General features: G+C 39.3%; 1 protein-coding gene across 2 annotated transcripts in view; it reads left to right on the top strand.

Annotated features, from left to right (window-relative positions):
* Positions 1 to 13,001, top strand: part of LOC150106497 (uncharacterized) — a 553,742-nt gene that overhangs the window by 326,546 nt on the left and 214,195 nt on the right. For both annotated transcript variants that reach the window (XM_090393159.1, XM_090393158.1), the window contains one exon: positions 10,130 to 10,243. In XM_090393159.1, the coding sequence (XP_090249285.1) occupies positions 10,130 to 10,243 (114 nt within the window). The remainder of the gene's footprint in view (positions 1 to 10,129; positions 10,244 to 13,001) is intronic.

Below are 13,001 nucleotides of genomic sequence, written 5' to 3'. Positions count from 1 at the left end.
TCTTGGGTTGCATTGTATATTATTATTATTTCATGGCTCCATGGAGTCATAAGTAATTTTAGATAGCATAAATTCTAAACCCATTTATATTTGTGCATTCACCACTATCAAGTAATGAGTTCCATGATAAAACTGCCTTCCATAAGACAGGCATTTCTCTCTCTACTACTTACTTTGCCACTTTTTTTGCAAATTCCAAGGATGGCCTCTTGTCCTTGTTCTACTATCTAAAAATCTCTCCAGTATCAATCCTGTAAATGCCAATCAACAGTTTAAATGTCTCAATCATATCATACCTTTGCCTTCAATTGACACATTTTCATGCCCTCAGTTTCTCTGTATAACTAACAATTGTTATATCCTCATATCATTTTGGTTATCTGCCTCTTTCACCCTATCCGAGTTCAACTTATCCTCATAATAAAATTTAATGGAACTAATACAGCACAAAGAGAAATAATTAAATAGTAGGTTTATTATTATTATGCCCTCCATCAAGTCAGCAGACTAATTGTGGGTGATTCATTCAACTGACATATCTATCATACTGAATCTTAAAATCCTTCATACTCCCTGCATTAACAATATGTTCTAGTCTGGTAATGCATTCCATTTACTCACAATTCTCCATATAAAAAATCTACTTCTCACACCCCCTCTTAAATGACTTTCTAGGGATAGCCTCTAGTTCTTTCTCTCTTGCCTCCTACTCTTTTTATAATTATTATTATTATTATGGGCAACTCCAGGGAGTCATTAGACTCATCGAGGGAGGCCCCAAATCATATTCATCACAACTATTCGACATTCATACAGTATCTATCATACTTTGCCTTAAACTTATTCACTATCACAGCATCCACCACAGACTCTGGGAGCGCATTCCACTCATTCACCACTCTAAAAGTAAAGAACCCAGCTCTAACACCTCTACTAACCACACTTTTGCCCAGTTTCCATGGATGTCCCCTAGTCCTCCCACAACCAGCCCTGTTCTCAAAAATATCTTCTGAATTAATTTTATAGAAACCCTTCAGTAATTTGAATGTCTCAATCATATCTCCCCTCCTCTGCCTATCAACCAATTTTTGCAACCCACAAATCCTCAACCTGTTCTCATAAGGTTCATTCCACAGACCTGCTATCATCTTGGTCACTCTCCTCTGGATCCTCTCCATCTCCTCCCCATCAAGAAGAAACCTAGGTGACCAAATCTGGGCACAGTAGTCGAGATGGGGTCTTATCAAGGCTCGATACAGAGGGACAATAACCTGCTTGTCTCTGCCTGTCAACGTATTCTTCAGCAACCAAGTGATTTGATGAGCTGATTTGGCCACTTTTGCAATGTGCCCCCTAAACTTCAACTCCTTATCCACCAACACTCCTAAATCTCGTGCCTCATCAATTTCTTGGGGGACAGTTCCACCAATGTAGTAAACTGCTGCTAATCTTTTCACCCCAAAATGTATAACCTTACATTTTGCCACATTAAATTGACATCCATTCTCCTTAGCCCAGACCTCCAATCTATCCAAATCATCTTGCAGAATTTTAACGTCATCTGCATTCACTATTGCCCTAACCAACTTTTCATCATCTGCAAACAAATGAACTGTTCCTCTCAGATCCTTTCCTATATCATTAATGAACAAATTAAACAGCAGTGGTCCAAGAACAGATCCTTGTGGCACACCAATAGTCACAGGCCGTCTTGTGGACTCTACTCCTGAACAGACCACTCTCTGATATCTCTCCGTCAACCACCCTCCTATCCATCTCACCAATCCTATATCCATCCCCATATGCTGCAATTTACTGATTAGAATTCCATGTGGTATCCTGTCAAAGGCCTTAACAAGGTCCAGTAGAATCACTGTAAACCCATTACCCTTATCCAGTTCAGCCGTCACTGTGTTATAATACGTGAGCAAGTCATGACCTACCCTTCACAAAACCATGCTGTCCCCGATACAGTATCCCATTTTCTTCTATCCAATCTTGTATTTTCCTCTTGACTATTTTCTCCAAGACCTTGATAATGATTCCTGTTATGCTGATTGGCCGGTAATTTTCGAAAGCAGCCTTGGAACCACCTTTATGCAGCGGAACTATTTTCCCCTCTTTCCACCCCCTTGGGACTGACCCAGACCCGAGGCTCAAATTAAACAAAATGGTCAAGAGCACTGACAATTCTTTAGCCGCTTCACGTACGACACGAGCTGGTATACCATCCAATCCCACAGATGTATTGACATTGAGGTTCTGTAATAGATTAGTTACTTCTACTCCATTCATCACAATTCCAGTATAAGCTGTTGGTTCTTCCATTCCTGCAGTGTCACCACCTGGATGATATACTCTTGCAAAGTGCTCGCTCAGTAATTCCACTATATTGACTGATTCGCTTACTTCCCTACCCTCAGCATTTTTTAAGATCGTTCTACCATGAACATTTTTCCTTTTACTTGCAACATATTGAAAAAACTGTTTGGGATTCTCTTTAGCCTGCATGGCCAATTTTCTTTCGTAATCCGCTTTTGCTTTTCTTACCACCCTTGTTACCATCCTGGCCTGGGATTTATACTGTTCCTACGCCTGCTGGTCACCTTTCTCCTTAAATTCCCTCCACAATTGTTTCTTTTTTTGCAGCTCAAGCTTAATAGTGTTATTCATCCATTTAACCCCTACTTGATTTATTATTCGGACTCTTGGTATACAGTCAACCATTGCCTCCTGCAAACACTTCTTATCCACCTCCCGTGCACTATCAACATCCAGCCCTTTTAGTTTTACATGCCATGGCACTGAGCCAAGCACACACCTATGCTTGTCATACTTACCAGCCCTGTAATTCCACATGTACCCTGTCTTATTTGTAAATTCCACGCCTTTAGCCACCTCCCAAGTCATGACCTTATGGTCACTCTCACCAATTGGTGGCAACATGGTCATGTTCATTACAGCCACATTCTCAGTTGCAATTACTAGGTCAAGCACTCTCTGCCCCCTGGTATTTTCCACTACTTGCTGCCACAGATAGTTGTGCCTTAATAACCGCATAAAATCCAATTCCTTCCTCCCATGTACCCTCTCCTCTTTCCAGTCAATGTTACCATAATTGAAATCACCCATAATAATTACCCTCCTTCCACTCATTTCTTCTATTTGCCTATGCATACTATCCCCACCATCTATTCCATCACCTGGTCTATAGCAGCACCCAATTGTATATTTTGTTCTGCTAGATTCTATCTCACACCAAACAGCCTCAAAAGTGCTCTTTTCTCTGTCCTGCAGTTCAACTTCTATACTCTTTGGCTGCAACTCATCAGCTATCATCAATAACACTCCTCCCCCCTTTTTATTCACCCTGTCACTCCTGAACACGCTATACCCATCGCATTCAATCCCACTAGCTTTATCCTCTTCTGTCAGCCATGTTTCACTAATACCTGTGGCCTGGAAGTGCCAACCAAGGCCAAAAACTCTTCCTTCTTGTTCCTAATACGCCTGGCATTAGTGTACGTGAATTGCAGACGTCCATTTGTCCCATCCCTACTTTGATACCTTATACTAACTATCCCATTCTGATTTGTTGTCCTTCTTACTCCCTCGGGCATAATATACTCATTCATACACTCAACTGCCTCCCTAAAGTCTGCATATCTACCCCCCCCCTTAATAAATCTAGTTTCCCTGAGTCTGTACATCCACTTCCACATCATTCATCAACACTTTTTCAAGCCTCCGTACACCAACTCCATTCAAATGTAACCCATCCATCTTATATAAGTCCTTTCACCCATCGAACTCATTCCACACATCCACAAATTTCACACCACTCTCCATGCATAACCCACGCATAAAGTCATTGACAATTATGGCTCTCCTAAACACTTCACTGTCATACCGTGGTAAAATACTCACCATCCTAACTCTCTCACTCTTCTCTTTTGCTACCTCAAATAATTCCCTCACATCCTCTATCATTTCCATTTTGTCCTCTTTCAAATCATTTGTTCCTGCCACGATTATCATCTCTTTCACCATCTGTTTTTGCACTCGAATAGATTCGCTGATGTCCTTTATGTTCGCACCCGGCTGGTACGACTTTGTTAAACTCTCAACTATCACACCTCTTAATAGCGAATCCCCATACAGCACTCACTCCTTCATTTTATTGACGTTTTCGAACATTCTATTATTTGTCGTCACAGACTTTCGGCAGTTATTAGTCGGTACGTTCAGCACACATTTTTCGATATGCTCCAGTTGCCTTTTTGCTCTGTGTATCGCTCCATTCAAACGTGCAATTTCACTACTCACATTTATCTCACCATTTTTATTATCAATCAAATCATCCATTCGTTCTGTATTTCTACCTTCATTTACACTTTCAACGACACTCTCACACCTATCTGGCACTACCACACAATTCTCTATCACACCGCCATTTTCTACATTTTGACTATCATTAACGATATCACTCTCGCCACCCGAAACACGCTTGAGATCCTCATTCTCTTTACACTTTCTGCACATATTAACTCCGCTATCACCCTCTACCAGACTCCCACCGCTCTTTGCAAAGCATACATCTCACAGACAGCACATTGCACAAATTTGTTTACATCAAAAACTCTTAAACAAACATGGCGACCTGGCTGCCATTTTTTTCTTTATCGGTGCCATATGTACGCTATCTTATCTTAAAAATAATACTTAAAATAACAGAAAACACACAAAAATTGCACAGACACACCAAGAAACAAAAAGCAAACAATACTACTTAAAATTCTAGTAAAATTGCAAATGTTAACACAAAATACTACTAATCTTTTCAGGAGCTCTCGACAAGCCGACGATCAAATCAGTGTGACACCAAGCAGATGATGATAATCCCCTCACTAACTTAACCATCTCTATCATATCATATCACCTGTTCCCCTATCTAACAAACTCTACAATCTGCATTTCCTCAACCTCTCTCCATAGTTAACATTCCAGAGTCCTGATATTGCTTTAGTCACTCATCTTTGGATCTTCTCCACTGTTTCCACATCACGTTGAAAGCCAGGTGATCAAATCTAAGCAAAATATTCCAAGTGTGGTTGGAGCAATGCTTTATATAGCAGTGCAACCACCTAGTTATCCCTACATATTGGAGTATTCTTACTAAATAGCTTAAGGAAATTACAAAGTACAATAGAATATACATTAAAATAAATTTTAATACACTTCCAACATTTCAGCAACATCATGTTGCCATTATCACAGGAATTTAAATACAAGACACGTGCAAGCAAGCACAACAACACAGTAAATGAGGAACGAAGTAGGAAGCTATTCTTTCTCCTAAAAGTCCTGGTGGTGCCCCGTAGCAGGCAATGTTGGTATTCATGGCCAATTGGGCTGAAGGTCTTCTGATGTAGGTTTCCCAAATTTGGGGCAGTCTCATGCAACTAAATTTGTTGAGGTTTGGATTGTTTCTTAGGGCTGAGGGCTGATTCCATGAATAGCCTTTCGTATTTGAATTTACTACGGTGTATTATCCTGGCTTTCTTCCACTGTATTCTATAGTGGGTATCCAGCGCATGGTCTGCAAGACCAGAGTATTGGTGAAACCAGATGTAGTCCTTGTGTTCTGAAATTCTGATATTAGCTGTCCTGCCTGTTTGGCCAAAGTAGGACAGCTTACAGCTGCAAGGGACTTGGTATACACCAGGTAGGTCTAGGGAGAGGGAGATTGGTCTTTAGTGGAGCAGATAAGGGATGCCAATTTTTTATAAGGTCTGTAACAAGAAGTTAAGTGATGTTTTTTTTAATGATTTTTGTAATTTTTTCCGAGGTGCCTCGGATATAGGGAATGGTGATGGATTTAGAGTAATCTTTGTTGTGAAGGAAGGGAGGGGGTTGTGGTTTATTGGTTTCAATATTTTTTGGATTTTTTTTTTTTTGGGGGGGGGGGAATAGCCATTAGCTAAGAAAGTGTTGAGAATGTGGTTTAGTTCTGTGGTTAGGGCATTGTCATTTGAACGGATAAGTTTGGCCCTGTTGTGTAGTGTCTTAATCACTCCATATTGTTGTGAGGAGGTGGGATTGTTGGTGAATGTATCTGCCTGTATGGGTGGGTTTTCTGTAAACCGAGAAAACCAAGGTTCCATCAGGCTGGCAGGTGACTAGTGTGTATAAGAAAGGAAGGCAGTTGTTTTTTTCCTCTTCCAAGGTGAACTTGGTTCTGGGGGTTTTGGTTGTTTAAGTGTGTTAGGAAGGAGAGGAGTGCATCAGAGCCATGTGGCCATTGGCTAAGAAAGTGTTGAGAATGTGGTTTAGTTCTGTGGTTAGGGCATTGTCATTTGAACAGATAAGTTTAGCCCTGTTGTGTAGTGTCTTAATGACTCCATATTGTTGTGAGGAAGGGTGGTGGGATTGTTGGTGAATGTATCTGCCTGTATGGGTGGGTTTTCTATAGACTGAGAAAACCAAGCTTCCATCAGGCTGGCAGGTGACTAGTGTGGCTAAGAAAGGAAGGCAGTTGTTTTTTTCCTCTTCCAGGGTGAATTTGATTCTGGGGTGTTGGTTGTTTAAGTGTGTTAGGAAGGAGAGGAGTGCATCAGAGCCATGTGGCCAAATATCGAACACATCATCAACATAGTGAAGCCATATGGTTCGTTTTTGTGGGACAGAGTTTAAGGCTTTCTCTTCAAAATTCTCCATATAAAAGTTGGCCAAGGGTGGGGAGAGTGGAGAACCCATGGCTGTCCCCTCTATTTGTTTGTAGAATTTTCCTTGCCAAAAAAATTAGCCTGAGTTCATTGTGAACTGAAATAGGGCTGTGATATCAGCAGGAAGTTTAGCTTGGATTAGCTCTAAGGATTCTTTGAGTGGGACATTTGTGAATAGGGAGAGGACATCAAAACTGACCATTACATCAGTGTGTTTGAGTGTAAGGTTTTCTATGCTGGCTTTGAAGTGGGCTGAGTTTTTTATGTGTGAAGGTGTGTTACCAGTATAGTGTGTGAGGGCTTTGGCCAAATGTTTAACTAGTTTGTATGTGGGGGAATCAATGCCATCCACTATGGGATGTAATGGCACATTTTCTTTATGTATTTTTGGGAGTCCATATATACGGAGGGATATGGAGTTAAACTGTTTTAATTTGTTAGCGACTTCTACAGGCCAAGAAGTGACCTTCTTAATGAGCCTGTGGAGTTTTCTAATTTGTGAATTGGTGGAATTGTACTCGATAGGGAGGTAAGTAGCTCGATCTAACAATAGAGCATTCAGCTTATCCATGTAATCCTTTTGGTTAAGCAATACTGTGGCGTTCCCTTTATCCGCTTTGGTGATTATTATTTCCTTGTTTTTCTTTAATTCTTGAAGAGATTTAATTTCCTTATTGGGCATGTTGGTTTTTGGTGGTTTTGCTTTGGTCAGAACACAAGTTACATCCAGTCTAATATCATTGGTGACGTGGTTTGGAAGGTGTTGTATCCCGCGTTTAATTTGTATCATAATGTTTTCAGCAGCTATTCTTCTGGGCGCAATAGTGAAGTTGTGGCCACGTGAGAGAGTGTCGAGTGCTTCAGGTTTCAAACTAATTGACAAAAGGTTGACTACTGTGTCGGTAGGAAGTTGTGGTTTGGAGTTAGAGTTCTTTTTTAAATAATCAAATTTTTTGATGTGTTGTTCCCGTACTTTTTTTAATTCTTTATCTGCAGCAGTGCATGAGATGTCGTATAAAACAGACCAAATTTCATGGTTTAAAGTGCTGGAAAGCTCATCTTTGAGTGCCTGGATCGCTAAGTTAGCATCAATCAAGGAATGACGAGTAGTGGCGATTTGTTCCCTGAGCAAAGCTTGGCTGGTGTGGTTATAAATACGCAGAGCCTTTTGGCAAACGAAACGGTGCTTGCATTTGGCACAGTTTGGGATTACCTGGTTATCCCGGCAGCGTTTTAGGAAAGCAAGACGATTCAGTTGTCTTGATTCAATTGGAAGAATGTATAACCAATGTTTTAGCCTTTCCATGAGAAAAACATATTAGAGTACTTTGTATCAAGTGGCGCTCTGATGTGCAGTCTTTGCGACACTAGCAATATACCTTCTAAATTCAGTCTACTGTCACCCATCAATCCCAAATCTCATCCACTCCCTGCAGTACAGCACCATCAATATAGTATACATACTTATATTTCTGCAACACTAAAATGCAACACTTTGCACTTATTAATATTAAAACTATAACCCCACTCCTTTGTCTAAGTCAAAAGTTTACCGAAATCTTCATGAAGGGAATTTACATCAGCAGTGCTACTTATAATTCTCCCCAATTATGAATCATTAGCAAACAACAGAAGATTCCCATTCACTCCACATGATATATAATCTACAACCAAATTAAACAGCAGGGGCACACTACTGGTTACTCTCTTTTTTTTTGAGATACTGCTCCATCTTACAAAACTTTCTGGTGTTGTTCAGAGGGCCAATCACCAATATCTAACCAATGTACTATCTATTCTCATCCTCAGGAATACAATATTAAAATTGTAATTTCACACACAAATACACATAGAACAATAAGTGTAAGAAAATAGACTCTATCCCAATGGCTTTAACAGGCCTTTAAGGCCCACAACCTTCCAAGCAAACTTGGATTTCGTAATCGAAATACGAGGATAGAATGGTCACTCCTATGCCTCAAGGTATTCTTGGCTGTATCGCTGTGTGTTCACGGGGCCGGTTTGCCTGCTTGCGGGATGAAAAACACCAGATAAACTGGCGGAAAAAACCCTACTGCCCGCGCCCAAGACTGGCTAACTTGGCTATGGCTGAGGAAGATCCTTCAGCTCCTCACGTCTCCGACGGGAATCGAACCTAGGACACTCCTTCCCCAGGCATATGGTTGCGAAGCGCAAAGCCACTAGGCTAACCGTGCGGACAAATAGAAAATAAGAAAATAGACTACTTGAACCTAAAGTCCTGTGAAGAGACAACTTCTATGGGTACTTTTTAATGGGAGGCCTAAGAATTAAAGTTGTTCAAATCTTGGAAGTTTAACACATCATTATTTTAGTTCCTTAATTTCCTTACACTTAGATAAAGGAGTACTCAGGAATATAATTTCTTAGCATCTTATATTTAATTTACAATCAAGTGAAAAAAACTTTCAACAACAAGTAACCTTGTAAACCTGAAACAGAATGGAGGAAGTAGATCCTTAGGAGAGCAGAGAAGAGAAGCAGTTTGAAATGAGGCTTGAAAGCAGTGCATAGATTATATTTTTTTTTAAGTTCTGGTTATTTTTTCTGAAGTGTCCTAGATATAGGGAATAGTAATGGCATGCTGTACTCTGTATTTTGAGAGGGATGTGATGAGATGGAAATGACAGGAAATTTGTAGATCCGTTTGGCATAGACATTATCTCCCCCTCATGTTGTGAGTAATGTATGGACAAGCCCATATAAAAATCTAACAGTTTGACCGTGTTACTTTTTTTTCTAAAACTGTGGACAGTACTCTTCAAGATTATTATTTGACACCTCCAAGGAGTCCAGAGACTCATCATTGGAGGCATCTACATTCTACAATGCTCCATCTCCACCACTTAATCCACCAACTACACCGAACTGCCACTGCCATCATCATCATCATCTACACCACACCATCTACTGCCCACCACCACCACTGGTATTTTTGTCTGTAAACTGTGTGTGTTCTGAGGCCAATTTGTCTGTATGCATGAGGAAAAAACCCTGCTACTTCCATATGAGATTGTCTAACTCACCTTCAATTGAAAAAAACCCATGTAAAGATTCCACTCATCATGATGAGAATCGAACTTAGGCCTTTTTCCAGTCAAAGGGTGCAATGTACTGTCGTTCTTCCAATTATGGTACAGAGCATTTAGTGTATCATGTGTGTATCATAAAGTGCAAGATGAATAAGAATAACTAAAAAGTTATTTTTCAAGCTATTTTAGGCAAACAGTATGCTATGGCAAAACTAAAAATACATATTTACAGTTTATATCTGATTGTGGATAGTACATTTAACATTCAGTTTAAAAAATTATTACTTTAAATCATTATGTTTTTATAGCTTATGCATAATTTCCTGTTTTTAGTCAATTTCAGATGAGCAACATATAGTAGTAGTAAAAGCAGTTAATGTACTTCATTCACTTCATTTAGTCTTCTGTCAGCTCAAAGATATTGTGTTAGGCATGGAAAAAGAAAATGTAAGTTTTTGATGTAATAGATTTTTAAAAACTTTTATTCTGTATAATTGCTTTTGGCCTAAAAAAATCAAATAGCAGAGAGTAGTATAGCAGAGAAGCATAAGAAGAGAGGCATGAGGGGAGGAGAAGCAAGAGTATGAAAGAATGAGTGTAAGAAGAGTTTTTTTTGGATAGAGATTCCATTATGGGGGGGGGGTTCTTGGGGGCAAAGATTAAGGATATTAATGATCCTGTTAAGATGAAGAAAGTGAAAGAGATGATTATATTGGCAGGTACAAATGAACTTGCAGGTGAGAAGTATGGCATGCACGAAAATATCAGAGTTGTTGGCACAAATGAAAGAGAAGAGTTAGAGGTAAAGATGATCTACTGCCACTTTATAATATAGGCAAAGCAAGAAGAACCATAATTGCAAATTTGTCAATGCATAGGTTTGGCAGAAGGAATAGTGTGCAGTTTGTGAATGTATGGGCTGAGTTTCATGAACAGACTATCAGTGTTTTATATAAGTCTTTTTGTCCATGAAACTCACTCCATACATCCACAGACTACCCATCAAAACCTATGGACACATGGACTCGGAATTAGGTGTATTGAGAAAATGTTGTGCAGTGAGAGTTTGGAAGTGTAATGCAGTGCCAGAGAAATCTAGGGTATTTCAAGGGTGACTGGGGAATGGGTGAATGTGAGTGAGTGAGTGTAATAATAATGATCAAATTATACTGAATGTTGCTCCTCAGATTTTGAAATTTAGTGGAATGGACAATACAATACAAGGTGTTAGGTAGATTACAGACTTAAGGGAATATTGCATTTTATGAATACTCATGTCAGAAGAAGCTGAAATAGCGTTTTGCCATTAGTTAGTTCAGCTTGACTAAGGATTATTGACTTTAGTGAGACTAGGGAATGATATAGTTTTATAGGGATTGAATACAATGGGTATAGAATTTTCAGAGAAAACAGGATGGAAAGACAGCTTTTGCTTATATCTGAAGCCAAAAAAGAGTAGTATAGTAGGAAGACTGGGGATGCAGAGAGCAGTTAGTGCATTTAGGGTTTTCTTGCATGAGATAGAGGCCAACAGGGGAAGAATAAGAGGCCATCCCTGGAAGTTACGTAAGGGGGGGGGTGAGGAGTAGATTTTTTTATGTGGAGAACTGTGAGTGAATGAATGCATTACTGGAATATGTTGTCAATGCAGGGTGTTAAGGATTTTAAGATTCAGTATGATAAATATGTTGTCAGTTGAATGAATTGCCTACTATCAGTCTGCCACCTTCATGGAGGGTTTAGTAGTAATAATAGTAATAATAATAATATATAGTCAGTTGCTGATATAGGCTGGGGAGGGAGATGCAACAGAGAATGGAAAGTGGGTGGCATGCATCAGTAAATTAGCACAATGAGTGGAGGGCAAGTAGTTATTTTGGGGGATTCAACTATGGAGACATAGATTGGAAGAGGAAATCACAGGAAGGGAAGAAAATGGAAATTATACAGCTGCTCCGAGATAATTATTTGAGACGGTATGTAATTGGAGGGCACTCCACTTGTGAGAATGCTGGAGTTCATGAATTAGGGAATTTTGCAGTAACCTATGTAGTGACATTGCTACAGATTTAGGAGTGGGATCATGTGGTCTTGATCTGGGAGATTGCAACATATATGAAATATTCAGTTAAGAAAGGGTATTTTATGGAATTTCAAAGCCATTGTAACAAACTGAGGAGCCAGTTTGGAGTAGTGCCATGGCATAACACTCTGGAGGAGAAAGATGTTAGCAGTGCATGGGAGATAATCAAAGAATGGTTGAAGAAAACAGTATTAAACTATATATATATATCCAAAGTCAACAGGAAAACCCTTAATAACATTATACGTATCCACAAGATGTGTTTTGCATTATGGGAGATACTGAGACAGGAGTGATGATAGCTTGGTCCACCTTTGCTCCGAGTTGCCTGGTGTTGCACTACCTTTCCTCAATCCTGAAGATATTTTCAGGCGCAAACTTTGTTTGCTCACACTTGGATAAAGGATTAAACTAAATTTATTATAGGATAACCAAGTACAGGTATCCCTTGCTTAACGTAGGGGGTTTGATTAACAATGGGAAATTAATTACGGCAATCCCTTGATGTACGCGGCAAGAGTTTTGATTAATGCGCCTTTAACCCTGCAGAGGTCACAGATGATCTGACAGTTACATGTAAAATGTTTAATATAAATATTGTTACACAATTCAGTGTATAGCTTGGAGGTCATGAGTAGCTGTGCATTTATATGTTATGAGTGATGATATTCCACACTGTTTTTTGCTGTCATTCTGGTTTAACATATGTTATGTAAAGGTTTGTGATATTTGACAGTAAATTGCATCTGAGAGATACCACGACCTCCGATGTCAGTATAGTATGGTTTAGTTGTTTTTTTTATTCTTTGTTCAATAATTTCTAGATTGTAACTGAAAATAAATAAACCATGTAATACTGAAATAGAGAGCCAAAGGTTTATTTATCACACGTCCTCTAGAAGCTGGAGCTTACTCCACCTTTACTATGAGTTGCCCCTGTCCTGAAAGGTTGCTTATGCTTGTATCTGCTGAAACTTTTATGGTTTCTATATATTCGGCATGAAACTCTTGTAGTTTTTATATTCGGCTGTGAAATAATGTTGGATTCAATATCCACTTAATTTGTACCATCATGTATTATATTTGCAGCGTTTTTTTCTTTATGTTTTATTGCTTGTTTGC

The sequence above is a fragment of the Typopeltis vanoorti genome, chromosome 5, assembly GCF_054136105.1.
Source record: "Typopeltis vanoorti isolate ZY-2024b chromosome 5, IOZ_Tvanoo_1.0, whole genome shotgun sequence".
NCBI classification, from domain to species: domain Eukaryota; kingdom Metazoa; phylum Arthropoda; class Arachnida; order Uropygi; family Thelyphonidae; genus Typopeltis; species Typopeltis vanoorti.
This window is presented reverse-complemented; position numbering and strand designations above follow the sequence as displayed.